The sequence below is a fragment of the Delphinapterus leucas genome, chromosome X (genome assembly GCF_059928025.1).
Source record: "Delphinapterus leucas isolate spDelLeu-1000000601 "Yukka" chromosome X, BTC_Dleu_Yukka2, whole genome shotgun sequence".
Classification (NCBI taxonomy): domain Eukaryota; kingdom Metazoa; phylum Chordata; class Mammalia; order Artiodactyla; family Monodontidae; genus Delphinapterus; species Delphinapterus leucas.
Window position 1 is genome coordinate 29,100,946 of NC_143150.1, and position 18,327 is coordinate 29,119,272.

General features: G+C 37.4%; 1 protein-coding gene across 4 annotated transcripts in view; it reads left to right on the forward strand.

Annotated features, from left to right (window-relative positions):
* CUL4B (cullin 4B) overlaps positions 1 to 18,327 on the forward strand; it is a 48,694-nt gene that overhangs the window by 13,034 nt on the left and 17,333 nt on the right. For 2 of the 4 annotated variants that reach the window (XM_022561852.2, XM_089904124.1), the window contains 17 exons: positions 236 to 339; positions 1,789 to 1,858; positions 2,626 to 2,699; positions 3,499 to 3,661; positions 3,942 to 4,031; positions 4,332 to 4,414; positions 5,047 to 5,114; positions 6,043 to 6,161; positions 6,766 to 6,958; positions 8,315 to 8,419; positions 8,914 to 9,024; positions 9,479 to 9,570; positions 10,679 to 10,786; positions 11,658 to 11,771; positions 12,803 to 12,908; positions 14,018 to 14,190; positions 16,516 to 16,668. In XM_022561852.2, coding sequence (XP_022417560.1) covers positions 236 to 339; positions 1,789 to 1,858; positions 2,626 to 2,699; positions 3,499 to 3,661; positions 3,942 to 4,031; positions 4,332 to 4,414; positions 5,047 to 5,114; positions 6,043 to 6,161; positions 6,766 to 6,958; positions 8,315 to 8,419; positions 8,914 to 9,024; positions 9,479 to 9,570; positions 10,679 to 10,786; positions 11,658 to 11,771; positions 12,803 to 12,908; positions 14,018 to 14,190; positions 16,516 to 16,668 — 1,926 coding nt within the window. The remainder of the gene's footprint in view (positions 1 to 235; positions 340 to 1,788; positions 1,859 to 2,625; positions 2,700 to 3,498; positions 3,662 to 3,941; positions 4,032 to 4,331; positions 4,415 to 5,046; positions 5,115 to 6,042; positions 6,162 to 6,765; positions 6,959 to 8,314; positions 8,420 to 8,913; positions 9,025 to 9,478; positions 9,571 to 10,678; positions 10,787 to 11,657; positions 11,772 to 12,802; positions 12,909 to 14,017; positions 14,191 to 16,515; positions 16,669 to 18,327) is intronic. The other 2 variants (XM_022561853.3, XM_089904125.1) reach the window with 1 other exon arrangement.

The window sequence follows — 18,327 nt, forward strand, 5'->3', positions numbered from 1 at the left end:
TGTGGGATCTTCCCGGACCGGGGCATGAACCCGTGTCCCCTGCATCGGCAGGCGGACTCTCAACCACTGCGCCACCAGGGAAGCCCTTACCTTGTGTTTTAAATGGACGAATAATCCTTTTTAATAAGCCGACATGGTAGAAATAACAAATAATAGGAATTTGATGTAAATAATCAAGAAATCCCCCCTCCCCTCCCCATTCACTCCGTAAGAAAGTATGTGTTTAATTTTGCAGGCTGTGGAAAATCTCTGTTCTTACAAGATTTCTGCAAACTTGTACAAACAGCTGAGACAGATTTGTGAAGATCACATCAAAGCACAAATTCATCAGTTCAGAGAATATCCTTTTAAAAATAAAAAACCTTGTATTTTCATCTATCCCTCCCTCTCTGTCCCTCACTTTTAAACCCAGCTTGAAATGGAATGCCTGTGTTTTGTAGATTTATTTTTTGTTCATCTTGCCTCTAGAGTAAGAAGATGCAAAATTTGACTTTTTATCTCTAATTAGGGTCCAAATCTACGTTGTACTATTAATGTAAATAAATAAAATGTCTTTATGTCTTTACTCTTTTTGAGGAAAGATAATTGGGAAATAATAAACTGAAAACCCAATGCTCAGTTATGTCTAAGACTTGTCTTTTGTTGTTTTGGCCTAGTGGCTTTCAGGATCTTAGTTCCCTGACGAGGGATTGAACCTGTGCCCCCTGCAGTGGAAGTGCAGAGTCTTAACCACTGGACCTCCAGGGAAGTCCCTAAGACTTGTTGTTTTTTTTTGTTGTTTGTTTCGTTTTTTTCAAAGACAGTTTTTTGGTTTGGTTTGGTTTTTTTTTTTTTTTTTTGCTGCTTTGGGTCTTCGTTGCTGCGTGCGGGCTTTCTCTAGTTGTGGTGAGCGGGGGCTACTCTTCATTGTGGTGCTCGGGCTTCTCATTGCGGTGGCTTCTCTTGTTGCGGAGCATGGACTCTAGGCGTGCACACTTCAGTAGTTGTGGCACGCAGGCTCTAGAGCACAGGCTCAGTAGTTGTGGTGCATGGGCTTAGTTGCTCCATGGCATATGGGATCTTCCCGGAGTGGAGCAGGGATCCAACCCGTGTCACCTGCATTGGCAGGTGGATTCTTTTTTTTTACATCTTTATTGGAGTATAATTGCTTTACAATGGTGTGTTAGTTTCTGCTTTGTAACAAAGTGAATCAGTTATACATATGCATATGTTCCCATATCTCTTCCCTCTTGCGTCTCCCTCCCTCCCCCCCACCCTCCCTATCCCACCCCTCCAGGCGGTCACGAAGCACCGAGCTGATCTTCCTGTGCTAGGCGGCTGCTTCCCACTAGCTATCTACCTTAGTTTGGTAGTGTATATTTGTCCATGCCTCTCTTTTGCTTTGTCACAGCTTACCCTTCCCCCTCCCCATATCCTCAAGTCCATTCTCTAGTAGGTCTGTGTCTTTATTCCTGTCTTACCCCTAGGTTCTTCATGACATTTTTTTTTCTTAAATTCCATATGTAAGTGTTGGCATACGGTATTTGTCTTTCTCTTTCTGACTTACTTCACTCTTAACCATTATGCCACCAGGGAAGTCCCACTAAGACTTGTTTTTGGAGGTATTTTTTTTTTAGTGGGATCTAACATGTTTTTACAGTTTAAGAAGTAGCATTTTGTTTCATAATTAAGTGCTGTTTAGTTTCATTTAGTACCTAGGGCATTCCGTATTTAAGACAAATGTGCTCTTACGTTGCATATTATTACTTGTACTAAGCGCTTTTAAAATATCCTTAACGTATATCTCACGGATTCATTGGATAGTGTTCTTTTTCTAAAGAAGATCGATAGATGTTGGCAGAACCATTGCAGACAGATGGTAAGATGGAAAAAGCATTACATTTCAGCTAAATATTGTAGTTAAAATAAGTTTCTTCAAATACAGGAATGCTAGTTTTAAAAGCTTTGCAATGGGGGGACTGAAACTAATTTTGGTTGAGTTTTCTATTTTGAAACTGCAAGTTACAGGTAAACCAGTATTTTAGAATGACTTGCACCTTACGATCATTTTTATTTTTGTAACACTTAAGCAAAAGGTATTTATCTCATTAAAAAAGTTACATTTTGCCTGTCAGTCTTGATGGCTTTCCCACTCGCTATTTGGTTACTTGTGAAGGTGCCTGATGGTTCTGCGTTTTAGATTATTCAGATCACAACCTTTTCCTTTTTCCCTAATCTGGTATTATTTTAAACCTTATATTCTGCAAATTAAAAATCTTAAAATCCATCCCACCCACCCAAAATTCCACGTATACAATTTAAGGCAGTTTCACCCTGAGGACTGTTGCTGAGGAAAAATTGTATGCCCCTTTATTCTGTTTTTATTTTTAGTTGCTTCTCAGATTGCAAAGAAGTCATAGACCATTTTAAGTGTCTTTTTTTTTCCTGGAAACTACAGCAAGAATTAACGTTTATTAATGGTTTAATAAAAATGGTGTGGGCATATTCTCAGGTAGATGTGTTTATCTGTATGTTTGATCCTAGTAGTCTCGTATATATACAAGTAAACCCTGCAATCTTGTTTTATAAAATATTTCAGCTTCACAAAATATAAAAAGTTGTTTGATTTCTTTTTTTCATTGGCAGATCATGATCAGGAGCATTTTTTTGTTTCTGGATAGGACTTACGTTCTTCAAAATTCAATGCTACCCTCTATTTGGTAAGGATACCAGAAAAAAATTATGAAAAGATTTGTAACAAATCATAGTCAGATCTTAATTACACTGATAGAAGAGAGTGATACTGTGAATATTCTCCTAAAAACTCATATTTGGCTTCTAGACTTCTGTTTATAGCAGTTTTACCTTGTTAATTATGTTTTGCCTCTGCTAATATTGGAGATAGCTAACATTCCCTGGGCATATAATAACTTATGAAGAAGTTTCTTTGTTAGCCAAGGGGATTAAAGTTTGCTCTGGATTGTCTGAGTGTGCATCATTTTGTTGCTGATCAAGATTTCACTCATTATCTTTTAACATTATTGTGGAAAATTCCATGTATACACAAAAACAGAAGAGTATAATGAGCTCTTCCCCCCATCATGTGCCTAGCATCTACCTACAGCAATTACCAGAGTTTACTGATTTTTGAGTACTGAAGCCAGATGACAAATGAGCAATTAAGCCTTCGTTACCAGTACAGTGAAGACCATTTTATAGCTTTGAACTAATTTTGCCTCTTGATTTGACCAAGGAAGAAATCCACCAAAGAAAATAATACAGTAAAACTTAGTTATGGAGGAAGATGGGAATTTAGCTTCAGTTTTCATTAAAGACAAAATGAGTTTCCTGTATGCTTTAATCTAATAATGTTATTTAAAATTAAATGTGTGGATTTTATACTTTTACAATTGCTGCTTCAAAGCCTGGAACCCTAACTAACATGTGGTGAGAAGTTAAGCCTCTCCAGAAGTGGTATTGTCATCAATTAATTTAAATTATATATATTTTTTATTTTAGGGATATGGGACTGGAGTTATTTAGGGCTCATATTATAAGTGATCAAAAAGTCCAGAATAAGACAATTGATGGCATTCTTCTTTTGATTGAGAGGGAAAGGAATGGTGAAGCAATTGACAGAAGTTTACTGAGAAGCCTTTTAAGCATGCTCTCTGATTTGCAAGTAAGTCAACTACTTCACTTACTTACAGAGCTGATTGCTATCCCTAATTTGATGTTTAAAAAGCAAGCTCAGGGAAATTCCCTGGCGGTCCAGTGGTTAGGACTCCACGCTCTCACTGCTGAGGGCCCAGGCTCGATCCCTGGTTGCGGAACTAAGATCCCACAAGCCGCGAGGCATGGCCAAAAAATAAAAACCAAACTCATAGTGCTGTTCCCATTAAGGGCATTCAATAAACATTTATTGGATAATTGAACTCCTTTATTTTGTTATCCCTTCCCAGATTTATCAGGATTCTTTTGAACAACGATTTTTGGAAGAAACTAACCGACTTTACGCAGCCGAAGGCCAAAAATTAATGCAGGAAAGAGAGGTATTTAAAAATCATGATTAATAAATCCACTGTGTCTCACAATAGACCCTACTTTATTGAACATAAGCTGCCCTTTGCATTTATCTTCCCAACATTATGCTGCTTTTCTCTCACTTAGGTGCTCCTTTCTTTTCTCTCTTCTTAAAGGCCAGAATTCTGGATCATAAACTCTACCTATAATTTTACATATGATTCAACCCTGTCACATTTGACAGGGCTGCTCCCAGGATCTTTTGGAGTTGACATTTTCTGAATGATTTATGGGGAGGAAAACAATAATATAAAAAACTATCTTTGTAGGTTCCTGAATATCTTCATCATGTTAACAAACGTTTAGAAGAAGAAGCAGACAGACTTATTACTTACTTAGATCAGACCACCCAGTAAGTATTACATGCTCAGCCTAATAGCCTTAACCTGTGTTGTTGAATCACTTAAGACACTTTGGGCATCCCCAAACATGTTAGTAACTGTTTTCAGGTATCTTGAGTCTTTAACAATTGCTTTCATAATGCAACCTTCGAGTTGTTATTTCCCCTACTTAATTAGATTTAATCAAGGATTTGATAATTGGTTGTATGTGTTTAGGATGTAATTAAAAAATAGCATTACAAGCTGATGTGATCTTTGAAATCTTCAGGCCGATTAAAATTCAGTGGGTGTTCATAGGAGAAAGTATTTCTGTGCTTTCCTAAATATTACCAACCAAGGAGTTCCTGTAAGCAGCACAGATAAATTCCTTACTTTCCTAGTGAAAGCAGAGAAATTTGGGAAAAGCCAGCCATAGCAAGACCCTTAAAATATTTGTTTCGTGATGTAACAAATTCTGAAATATGCAATGTTTTCCTTCTAGTCATAAAGTAGAGTAACTCTGAGCACAATAAATTTATACATAGGAATAGGAATATTGAAATTAACATATAATGAGCTATTTGATTTTTTTCCCCCCAGGAGAGACTATAAATTTTCAGGAAAGTCAAAGTCAATAGTTCTAAACTTTTTTTTTTCCTTGTAGAAAGTCATTAATTGCTACTGTGGAAAAACAACTTCTAGGTGAACACTTAACAGCAATTCTTCAGAAAGGTAATTGGTAATTTACAAATAAGAGATTACTTTTAAAATGGTAGCAGCAAACAAGTAGAAAAATTTTTAAAGATTGCCCTTTTAAAAGTTTGGTAGCGTGTGGCTGCATTTCTGAGGAGGGACACAACCCCTTTTCCCTATTCATCACAGTAAACTTTCAGGAGGTGCCTGTTTCCTTAACTTAAAGATACAGGGAGTGAGATGAGAGGAGACTACCAACTCCAGTAAAGAAACAGTGGGAATTGGGGAATTCTTGATATAATTTTTAAGACTGAAGTAATAAGGAAATGCATTCCTTTTCACACTGAAATGTTTTTGTTTCTAGCATATAAAACCAAGCATTTCTGTTAATCCTAAGTGATCTATGAGTATACCCTGAATTTTACTTTGACAATGCTACAAATAGGCAAAAAAGTCTTACCTTTCTCTCCAGCCATCTTTTCTTTTGTTTAAGGTATTTTAGTACATTAATGCAGTTACACTTTTATTTCATTCTGAAAATCAAATACTTTAGAACTTCATTTAAACTTGGCCTATTGATGCATGGTTTTTGATATACCACAGGCCATATCCAATACTCTGAAATATATATATGTGTATACTAATGCAAATATAATGTGGCTATTGCACATATGAGGTATTTATAATGTGTATTTATGTAAACCAATTTTTATAAGTTGGTTTATACATCTCATCTACTATGCTAAATGGTACAAACCATAACACAATTTTTGTTTTTATATAAAGTTCCCTATAGTTAGATTTCACTTGGAAAGGTGATTGTTTCTTTGAGTTTAATTCAAAGCACATCTCTGTATTAAAATCACAGACTAGTCATAGTTCAGACCAGTATCACAATAACTTATTTTTCATTAAAATATCTGACATTTTTGTTCACTTTTTTAATACCAAATGTTTCAAAATTCAGGTTTAAATAGCCTCCTTGATGAAAACCGAATTCAAGATTTATCTCTCCTGTATCAGCTCTTCAGTAGAGTTCGAGGTGGTGTTCAGGTTCTCTTGCAGCAGTGGATTGAATACATTAAGGTATTAACATTAACCTGTTTTTTTTCTCTCTCATGGCTTATAATCTATACATCTAGAGTACATATCAGCAAGAATTTATTTGTTAGATCCTTTTTTTTTTTTTTAAGTAATGGGCATTTTGGGAACAGTCAACCTGAGAATGATAGCTGTGTGGCAAATTAGTAATAAAACAGTTCTCTTCTTGATGTCTGATGTGATTTCTAGCTCCAATAATTATAGCAGTGAATGTGGAAAAAGGAAGAGGGCTTTTTTTGGATCCAAATTTCTTTCCTTTCTTTGATCTTACACTGAAGGCAGATTGCTGTTTTTTAAAAATTCAACCCGACTTTTTTAAAAGTAGGAAAAAGACCCTAGAGACTTCTACAATAATGCCCCATTATGATATTATATAGCCAGTGGCCATTACTTATTTTATGACTATAGATGAATGGCATCAGTCTGGATGTTTTATAACTTTATTTTTTTTATTTTCTTGACTTCAAAGCCAGCTTTATCTTAATTTTTTGAGATTTTAAAGTATGTGTATCTACTTAAAATATGATTTGGGGATTGTTTTCATTGCAGATAATTAAATTCTAATAGAAAGTCATTTTTGTTTCTTTAGGCATTTGGTAGCACTATTGTAATTAATCCTGAAAAGGATAAAACCATGGTTCAAGAATTGCTGGATTTTAAAGATAAGGTTGACCATATAATTGATATCTGTTTCCTGAAGAATGAAAAATTTATCAACGCCATGAAAGAAGCATTTGAAACATTCATTAACAAAAGACCAAACAAACCTGCTGAACTTATAGGTATTTCTCTAGTCCCTTTTCCCAGTTCTTTAATGTTCTTCTTTTACTCATAAAATTCCAGTTAACCTGAAATTTTGACAAGGTTTTGTATATTAACACCTAATTTATTTGGAGTTGCATACTTGGTGGTTTCTAAGAAGCTGGATGCAAGGAATAAGTCCTTCATGCTAAAGAATATCTCAAAACCCACATGTCAAACATGGTCTTTCTTTGTAAGACCCTACTTACTTTTATTTATAAAAAGCTTGATAGCTGTTTTACAAGCCTCCTGCAATTTAGAGGCGAGGCAGGGTGCCATTTCTTGAGGCCCACACATAGGGCTACAGGAAAGGGTAGCACAAAATTACAGTTGCCAGTGAGAAAGGTAGAATGTCCAGGATGAAAATAAACCTAATAATCTGGGCCCATTTAGAGTAAAAGGTGTGGTATACTTCAGTTCTCAGTTTTTCCCACCTGGGTACCCCTTAATGTCGAGGAGGAGGTAGCTGAGAAGGTCCTTCACCAAAAGGGTGAAATTTTTTTTTTTTTTAAATTTTTGACTACGTTGGGTCTTCGTTGCTGCGCGCGGGCTTTCTCTAGTTGTGGCGAGCGGGGGTTACTCTTCGTTGTTGTGCGCGGGCTTCTCATTGCGGTGGCTTCTCTTGTCGTGGAGCATGGGCTCTAGGCGCGCGGGCTTCAGCAGTTGTGGCACGTCGGCTCAGTAGTTGTGGCTCACGGGCTCTAGAGCGCAGGCTCAGTAGTTGTGGCACACGGGCTTAGTGGCTCCGTGGCGTGTGGGATCTTCCCGGACCAGGGATCGAACCCGTGTTCCCTGCATTGGCAGGTGGATTCTTAACCACTGCCCCACCAGGGAAGTCCCAAAAGGATGAAATTTTGTTGGTTTACTACTTACCCTTAAAATTTTTGCAAAATTTGCCTCCTACTCTGTAATGTATCTGGTTTGTTTTAATAGAAAAGGGTTTAAGATTGCCTACCATCAGTGTAAAATGAATACTCCAGAAGATGTGCCGTGTCTTTCAATGGCTTTGATGACCCCAGCACAGGGCTGTATACACCCCCTGCCCCCGGGGTACCCATATCCCGCATATCCCATTTTTAGTAAGCATCAGTATGGTAGAAAGTACATTAGATGTGGAGCCAGAAGACTTGGGTTTGAGTTGAGACTCTTGTATTTTTTAGCTCTGTGACATTGAACAAGTCACTTGGTCTCCCTGACTTTGGAGACTGTTTTAAAAATGCATGTACACATGTGAAACATTGAAAAAGTCAGTATATCATACTCCTGTTTGGTATTTATAGTGACCAGTACCTCATGGATACATGATCACTAAACAACAAACTTTCCCCCCATTTTAGCTAAGTATGTAGATTCAAAGCTTCGCGCAGGCAACAAAGAAGCTACAGATGAAGAACTTGAGAAAATGTTGGATAAGATTATGATTATATTTAGATTTATCTATGGTATGTATTTTTGTTTTAATATTTTTCTTTTAAAACAAAGCACTCAACAGAGAAACTAGCGAGTATAACCAACCTAGAAGGTATATTTATTTGGGGGTTAGCTATTTAAAATTCTGTTACATTCCTTGCATTTAATTTATTGGGGTACTTGAGGAATGTTACTTAATTGCCTTGTGCTTTAACTTTTCCACTATTAAGAGCCTTGAATTTTGCTATTTATTTTCATCTCTAGAGTATTGATGCTAAAGCTACTAGTTGACTAAAGCTTTTCTAAAGAAAAGTTAATTCAGTCTTAATTCTTTACAGCAAAGAACTTTTGAAAGGTTTGGCACAAAAATCTACCTCTAATGTTTCTTGCATTTAGCAAACTTGGATAAAATCTATAAATTTAAATAACTTGGAGTAATGGTGCGATTTATTAAGCACTTTGAGTCAATTTTGTCAAAACCTTGTATTGGAGTATTATGAGAGTTGTGTTTTATTGTTTAACATAGGCAAGGATGTTTTTGAGGCCTTCTATAAGAAAGATTTAGCCAAGCGCCTGTTAGTTGGGAAGAGTGCATCTGTGGATGCTGAAAAATCAATGCTGTCCAAACTTAAACATGGTATGTTTGTCATTCTTTCTGTTCCTTTTCTTCTTTGATTTCTGAGAGAAAATGTTAGCTTAGTTTTTACTCTTTCAGTCAGTTGCCTCTTTTGTCAATCATTGTATGTTCGTATGATAAAAACGTAAATTGAGTAAGCTCATTAGGTTTCCAACCTATTTACATATCCAGAGCTGTTGTGATTTTATTTTTAAATAAAGCATTGTTCTTTTATTATTTGTGTAAAAGTTTCCCATTTATCTTATGCCTAAGTAGTATATAAGGTTACTACAGGATTAAAGATTTGACTCTGAATTAGTGGGGCATACACTTTGGGGTAAGGATTTTTTTGTTCTTATGAATAGTTACAGATCATATTTCATGCTAAAGTAAGTTTTATATTTCATGTTTTCAATTCTAAATTCTGTGTTTTTACCACTTTAAAATACTGTAAATGTACAAACATCTTTAATAGAATGTGGAGCTGCTTTCACCAGCAAACTTGAAGGAATGTTTAAAGACATGGAACTTTCTAAAGACATCATGATTCAGTTCAAACAGGTAAAAGTGAGTTAAACTCTTACTTAATTCCTCCAACTTAAATGTATTTCGTTATCTCCTTACTTTGGTTTGTACTGAAGACGATAAATAGAAACATGTATTTGTTATAAATACTTCATAGCAACTTAGATGATAGTCACAGTAGAGGAAAAAAATCACGAATGAAATGTAAGTATATTTGACCTACTTCAAAATTTATTCTCAGTATACACCCAAGATAACACAAAAATAGAAATAAAATGTATTGAAGAGAAGTAAGGACAAGAAAAGCTGTAGCTAGTGAGAACAGGGCTTCTAGCATCTAATCGCTGTTGGTGAGTTGCATATTCAAAGCTGGTGATGGGGAGGGAGGAGAAGTGATAGAGTGGTTGTATAAGGCCTTTAGGGACATTGGGAATGAAAAGCTAGATCCATAGTTTTGCAGATGTTGGTAGAGGCTGGTTTTAAATTTTTGAGATTATAGGTAATAGTGATAGCAAAGTAGATTTTCCTCTCCTAGGGTTTTAATAATGACTTCTTTACCACTATATTGCTACTGTGGGAAATGAGAGTGGAAGACTCGAGAAAGATCAGGGTCAGTAGGATCATGGGTCCTGTAGTCGCTACAGAATAGGGTTTATTTGCTTTGCCCTTTCCCCTTCTTCCTTCCCCATTTCAGGTCACCCCCTGCAAACAGGCAGTGGAGCAGGTGAAAAACCAGAGACTTGGACTGGCTGGTGGGGTGAGGAATGGGGGTTGCTGCCAGGTTTTCCAAGCCACATAGGGGTCTCCAGAGATGGGGACTGCAGGTGGTATGGGGAAAGGAATGGAGAAGAAATCCTATAACAGCCCAGTCATATGTGAGAAATTATTTATTTAAGTCGTTAATGCCTCTAACAGAGTCACGTGATCTTTGTGTGCCATTGTAGCAAAATGTTACCCAGTGTACTTTTCTAGTGCACTTAATATAGGCTTCATTTATAGTCCTTTTAATAGTTGCCTTTTATTTTAAAGATCGTCAGTATTCACATGTAGTTTTGTAATGGGGAACTTCTTAAATGGGTCATTATTATGGCATGAAATGTATGCACTTTTATTTTTTAAGATCTCAGTGTGTGTGTTGATCTTATTGTAGTATATGCAGAACCAGAATGTACCTGGGAATATTGAATTAACTGTGAATATCCTGACGATGGGTTATTGGCCAACATATGTGCCTATGGAAGTTCATTTACCACCAGAGGTAAGAGTTGCTGTTTAGGACTTGAGTTATAAGCATAGAAATACGTGACATTTCTATTTTGCTTATCATTGAAAAATATGTACTTTTTTAAAAGTTTGTTGTCAGTAAGCACGCCACCACCAAATGTCAACTGTTTTTAATACTTTACTCTTTTATTTATATTACTCTTGTACTTATATCATTAGAGCATAGCTAAAGATGCCAAGTTTCTGAGTTCAGGGCCAATTTGCTTGACTCTTCTTTCAGTTCCCCAGATTGTACCCATCACTCTGCCCAGCTCTCAAAAATTCTTGTCCGTATATCACCTGGGGGTTGGACTGCTGAGTGATGGATGCTTGAGTAAATCCAACCTAACTCCTGGGGAAATGTCTTAACCCAGGACTGAAGCTTAGAAAAGGGTTAAGGCTAGAGAGATAGATACTGAGAGTCCTCCATGGAGATAATCATGGAAGCCCAGGGAGCAGATCTCCCTCATTAAGAGGGAGAATGTGGAAACAGGAAGAACAGGCCTAAGGCAGAACTTTGAAAAAGGCTCACATTTGGTAGGTGGTAGGAAGAGGTACCTGTGAGGGGATCCAATGAAGAAGCAATAGTGAGATAAAGGAACCAGCATGTTGCAGAGACACAGAAGACATTGGAGATGAATGTTTCAAAAGAGGGGATGATAAAATGTTGCAGACAGATCAGAGAGTGTAAAGACTGATTAATGCCATTAGATTTGGTGGTTATTACCTTACATCAAAGTGATCAGTGGACCTGCTCTGTATAGTCTTTAAAACTTCCAGAAATTTTTACACCAGATAAATATAAAAAGTGGTGAACGTGATATTGGATACAGAGCTTAAATAAAGTTTTGTTTTATTTATTGTAGATGGTAAAACTTCAGGAGATTTTCAAGACCTTTTACCTAGGCAAACATAGTGGCAGGAAACTTCAGTGGCAGTCAACCCTAGGACACTGTGTGCTAAAGGCAGAATTTAAAGAGGTAAGTGGATGTTCCCCAAACTTAGTTTTCACCTTCATCTTTGATATTGAGGTCATCCCTCTTAATTTGAAGGTTTAAGGTGTTTTATAAATTTGTCCTGAATACCTGCATGAGATAGTGATAGCTTGTCACAGCCCTGTGTATATTATAAGAATGTGGTCTTTTCCACTGTTGATTGGGCCCTGCTGCAAAACCAAAACCAATAACCCTTTTCTCCCACACCCTTTCCCCACCTGTGGATGCAAAATTCACACTGCCACTTCTTTTTTAAATTTTTATTTATTAATTTATTTATCTATGGCTGTGTTGGCTCTTCGTTTCTGTGCGAGGGCTCTCTATAGTTGCGGCGAGCGGGGGCCACTCTTCATCGCAGTGCGCGGGCCTCTCACTATCGTGGCCTCTCTTGTGGCGGAGCACAGGCTCTCGAGCGCAGGCTCAGTAGTTGTGGCACACGGGGCCAGTTGCTCCACGGCATGTGGGATCTTCCCAGATCAGGGCTCGAACCCGTGTCTCCTGCATTGGCAGGCGGATTCTCAACCACTGCGCCACCAGGGAAGCCCCCACGCTGCCACTTCTTGACAGGAAACTTCTTTTCTTGTTGCTGGGAGCTAGAGAATAGAGTGGGCGTTAAGGGGAACAGTTCTTATATCAATTTCAAAAAATCCTACAGCTTTTCATGACTAATCTGAATCAGAAGAGTTGAAAATGCATTGAAATAGTGATTTCTTGTTGCTCATGATAAATATCTGTAATGACACATAAAACCGAGTTATTAATTTTCATTACTTTGTTGTTTTAATTATAAGACTTAAAAAAAGACCTGTAGAAAGGTCACCCAATCCTTCCTCCTGTTTTAGGTAGGATCACACCTAAACCCTACTCTGAACATACTGGCCTTTCTGGATAATGTTAATCCGAGTTTCTAAATCCACTAATTGAAAAATGCTTTTCCAGTAAGAGATTAGTTATTTGATTAATTTTCATGCAGCTTTTAAAAAAATGATGGCTAAACACTGTTGTTTCTCCAACAGGGTAAAAAGGAACTCCAGGTCTCTCTTTTTCAAACACTGGTGCTGCTAATGTTTAATGAGGGAGAAGAGTTCAGTTTAGAAGAGATCAAGCAGGCTACCGGAATAGGTTTGTGTTGAATCGTTTGATTAGCATGCATTTTTCGGTGTCCACTATGTGCACTCCACTTGGTTAAGAGCTCTGGGGGACTATAAAGGGATAATCCCCCTCCTCAGCACTTGGGGAACCATGGGGAAAGGGAGAAATGACACTTAATTTCACAACAAATAAGTACCAATCTGTGGTGCTGACAGAGTGTGTTAGGAGTTCAGTGAAGCAAGAGATAACTGTGGACTGGCACAATTGGGAAAGCCTTCATGAAGGAGGTAGGACTTGGGCTGGGCCTTCAGATTTAAGTTAGGGAGAAGGCATAGTTTGCAAGAGGAAATACCATGAGAAAAGGTGTGGAGGAAGGACTCAGCACAGTGTGGGCAGGAGTCATAAGAAGTTTAACTGCAGCATAGAGTAGTGAGATACAAAGTTAGATAGGTAAGATATGGAGAGCCTTACAGATCTAGCAAGTGAAACATACATTGTAGGATCTCAAGTGTGTGACATATTGGAAGTGACTTATTTGGGCAGCTTGCCTATAATCAGTAGATAGTAGGGCAGCTTGAAGGATGAAGAGATTCCAGTCCAAAAGCTAATGGGGTAATTCAGGCGTAAAGTGATAATGAGCTTAGACTAGAATGAGGCCAATGAGAAGAGAGACGAAGCATCTCTAAGGAAGCAACTACTAGATATGTGGAGGATGCAGGAGAGGGAAGAGTTAAAAGATGATTCCAGGGTTTCTCACCAGAGGAGGTTGGTAGCTTCATAACTAACAATTGGAAAGAAAACAGTTTTATGGGGAAGATGATGAATAAAACGTTGGACATACTAAAATTGATGATAGTAAAAGAGCCAGCTGGAGGTATCCTTTAAATGTAGGACTGGGGAAAATGAGATGTCATTTCTGAAGATGTGGTGGTTATTCACTCGGAATGATAACTGAAGCCTTTAGAGGACGACCAGGAAAAAAGCCATTGGATAGGACAAAGAGGAAGTTGTTCATGATCTTGGGGAAAAAAGGAAACAGTTTTAATAGATGGGTGGGGTAGGAGCTAGATTGAGGTTGAATGTAACTGTGCGTGTTGATGAGTTAGTAACAAATAACTAAGCCACTCTTTCTTCTTCAGAGGATGGGGAGTTAAGAAGAACACTGCAGTCATTGGCTTGTGGCAAAGCTAGAGTTCTGGCGAAAAATCCAAAGGGTAAAGATATTGAAGATGGTGACAAGTTCATTTGTAATGATGATTTCAAGCACAAACTTTTCAGGATAAAGATCAATCAAATTCAGATGAAAGAAACGGTATTTCTTTTGCATTCTCCTCATTCTAATGTACTGGTATATATGTTCATAATAAAGATTTATAAAGAAGGTTTTAGCCTAGAATACTACCACTAACATTAACATTATCTATGCCTATATCTAGCTCAGTGTATTTCAGTATTTGATTTTGCAGGTTTTGAGGGGGCGGGGGTGTACACAATTGGGCCTGATAGTTTTATATCCTGCTTTTTGTGTGTTTAAATTAAGACTTTAGAATTTTTAAAAATTTATTTATTTATTTTAGGCTGCATTGGATCTTCGTTGCTGCTCGCAGGCATTCTCTAGTTGCAGTGAATGGGGGGCTACTCTTCGTTGCGGTGTGCAGACTTCTCATTGCGGTGGTTTCTCTTGTTGTGGAGCACGGGCTCTAGGCACGCGAGCTTCAGTAGTTGTAGCACACAGGCTCAGTAGTTGTGGCTCACGGGCTCTAGAGCACAGGCTCAGTAGTTGTGGCACGTGGGCTTAGTTGCTCCGTGGCATATGGGATCTTCCCGGACCAGGGCTCGAACCTGTGTCCCCTGCCTTGGCAGGCAGAATCTTTTTTTTTTTTTTTCCGGCAGGCAGATTCTTAACCACTGTGCTACCAGGGAAGCCCCAGGTCTTTAGAATTTTTCCATGCCATTAAGCATCTTTATAAAATGGCAGATGGCCACACAATATTCTTTTACACAGCTATAATAATTTATTCAACCAATGTCCATTGTTGGGCACTTAAATTCATAACTTCTTAGTATTGTAAATAAAACAGCAAGATACATCTCTGTACCTAAATCTTAATCTCTCTGATCCTTTCCTTACGAATTTACCATGGAAGTAGATTTTTTGGGTTAAGGAGTGTGAACATTTTAAGAGTCTGAATACGTTATGCCATTTTGTGTTCTAGAAAGATTGGACCAATTTACACTGTCTAATGTGAGTGCCTGTCTTACTGTGCCCTTGCCAGCACTAAAGATTATATTTTCTTTTTTTAATCTTTTCCAGCTTGCTTGGTGAAAAATTGGAAGGTTTAGTTAGTGTTTCTTTGATCAACAGTGAATATTTTGTTTGTTTTTACCATTTGAATTTGTAAGAGATTTTTATTAAGGAAACCAACAACTGCAGCATTTCCTGAAACCAGTTGGTTTCAATTCCAACAAGGTTTAATGCAGTACTTGAGAAAAAGTTTTATAATAAGGATAGAAGTCAAGGTCGCAAACAAGTTCCTGTCTCGTTAACATTCACATCAGAGGCGTGATATTCCCTTAGATTACTGTGTTATTTTAAAACATGTGCTGTATCAGAAAGAAACTAACTGCGAAAAGCCCAAACTAGGGACTTCCCTGGCAATTCAGTGGTTAAGACTCTGCACTTCCACTGCAGAGGGCACAGGTTCGATCAGGGGAATAAAGATCGCGCATGCCGAGTGATGAGGCAACAAAAAAGCAAAGCCCAAAGAGGAACATTCTTGCTTTAGCATTAGAATTGGTTAACTAACTTTTTTTAAACTGTGCATTTCTGATTTATATATTACAAAATAAAAATTAATGAAAAATAATTTGGGACTTCCCTGGTGGCACAGTGGTTAAGAATCCGCTTGCCAATGCAGGGGACATGGGTTCGATTCCTGGTCCGGGAAGATCCCACATGCCGCGGAGCAACTAAGCCTGCGCACCACAACTACTGAGCCTGTGCTCTAGAGCCCGCGAGCCGCAACTACTGAAGCCTGCGCTCCTAGAGCCCATGCTCTGCAACAAGAGAAGCCACTGCAATGAGAAGCCCACACACCACAACGAAGAGCAGCCCCCGCTCGCCACAACTACAGAAAGCCTGCACAGCAACGAAAATCCAAGGCAGCCAAAAAATAAAATACAATAAAATAAAATGTTAAAAAAAGAGTTTGACTACTGGTTAGCTTAGCTGGTTAGTATCATACTTTGAGTCAGATGTCAGAATCAGTCACTTTTACAGATAAGCTAATGTCGTACAGAAATCTGGTCAATAACCTTGTGACACATTAAGATTTTGAGAAGAGAGTAAAAGAAAATGATAAATTCTGCATCAGCTGTCTCTTTCTAGAAAAGCAGCTCAAAGATGGTATTTTTCTATTAACTAATATTGGTGTTACTTCATTGATACAGGACATTAGGCCAGATAGGAGTTATGTTTGTAGGGTTTTTTCTGTCCTTGTCAGTATTCATAAGGTTTCTTTTGATAGTTCAGCATATTTAAAGCATTAACTGTGTCATGTCCCTAAAATGTACAATTTGTATAAGTAATCAAGTTTCACTTCAGGTACAGTTCCTAAGTTTAAAACTTTTTTGTTAGGTTGAGGAACAAGCAAGCACCACAGAAAGAGTATTTCAAGACAGACAGTATCAAATTGATGCTGCAATTGTTCGAATTATGAAGATGAGAAAGACACTTAGCCACAATCTCCTTGTTTCAGAAGTGTACAACCAGTTGAAATTTCCAGTAAAGGTAGGTACTTCTGTATTTTATTATTGAGCTGCTTATATATACAAAATATTGAGTTTATTATATATAAAAATTAGATTTTTCAGACACAAGTCTTACAAACATAGAATAAAACCTCAAGACCATTTGGAGGGATAAAAGTTTTCATTTCTTATGCTCATATATATGATTCCAGAAAACCTTTGTTGGCATATGTGGGCATCTGTGACAAAAGGGGAAAACAATTTATAAAAGCTCCTATACCTGAAAGTTTAGCTGCTAAGTGAGTCTTTGAAATTTTCAAGTTTATTCACTTTATTTTTTGAGCTTCTTTGTTAGTTTTGTTTCCTTTTTCTCCTTGAAATACCTAGCTATTAGACAGATTTGGTTATTTTAATTAAGTTAAATCTATTTAGTTTGCTTGTGTAAGTGTCCATTAAAAACTATACAGATAACTAGTAATCATTAGGCATCTTTTTTAAAGCTTAGGGGTAGTTCTGGCAAACAAATGGACATGTTCCATTATAAATGCCCAGTAATAAAGCGCCTTAGACAATGTCGTGTTGTACTGGACTGTATCTCATGTTTTAGAAGATTCCCAAACTCTTATGATGATAAACACTTCGTAAAGTTTGGATAGACTCTTGGCTGTTAGGGTTCTCATGAGCTTTGGGCCTAGGTAAGTCATTTCACCTCTTGAGCTTGTTTCCTCTTTTGTAAAATGGAGATGATAATAGTACTTATCTCGTAGGATTATTGTGAAGCTTAAATGAGATAATATATGTAAAACTTAGCACTGGGCCTGGCACATAAGTGCTCATTAGCTGTCACTGCTAATAAGGTAGGCTTTCTCTCTCCTCCAAACCTAATACTGCCTCCTCATTATCACACTCTCACCCTCATGTTCTGCCTTAACAATCATTTCACCTCTAGCCAGAGAGATCACTGATGCTAGCTAGCTAGGGAAGGTAGAGGATCACTGTAATAAATATTGCGCTGATATTCTAGGTCTTTCACCATAATTAAGAGAAAGTCATTTTGATTTTCAAATCTTGGAATTCAAACTTTGGTGAAATTTTGGCTGCCCCATCAAACTACTTTCCCTTTTTACCTTTCTTGATCAAGTACCCATTTTACACAATCTGAAAAACTGTTAGCAAGCAAGATTATATTGTCTTTATAGGCTAGATACAAAAGACAGTGGAATTTTGTTACCCAAGAGCTAAGAATGCAATCATGAGAACAAGCTATAATCTTTCTCAATGATTTTTCAACAAACAGGATTCAAAAATTCAAATCATTTATAGCAGGTAACAGTTAAACCTTAAACCTGAAATACGAAGATCTGAATTAGATGATACTTCACTTATCAAACCATTTGTTGTAGTATTCTTGTAAATAGTGATTTCCATAGTACATTTTTTATTTAATTTATAAATATGCAACCTGACTTTGAGAACCAGCTTTTGTCCAAATTTAGGGTCTACTTATTTTCTCAAACTATCTTGGCAAAACTAAATAGCATTCTGTTTCCTTAAACTATACTGTGTTCCTTTTGTGGAGTTATGGTAGTCTTTTGTATTCGTGCAGAGAATAGCTGGTTCTTAGAAGACCTCTTTAAAATAGAAAAGTAAAGTATTGTATAACAGTTTGACAGGGGACTTCCTTGGTGGTCCAGTGACT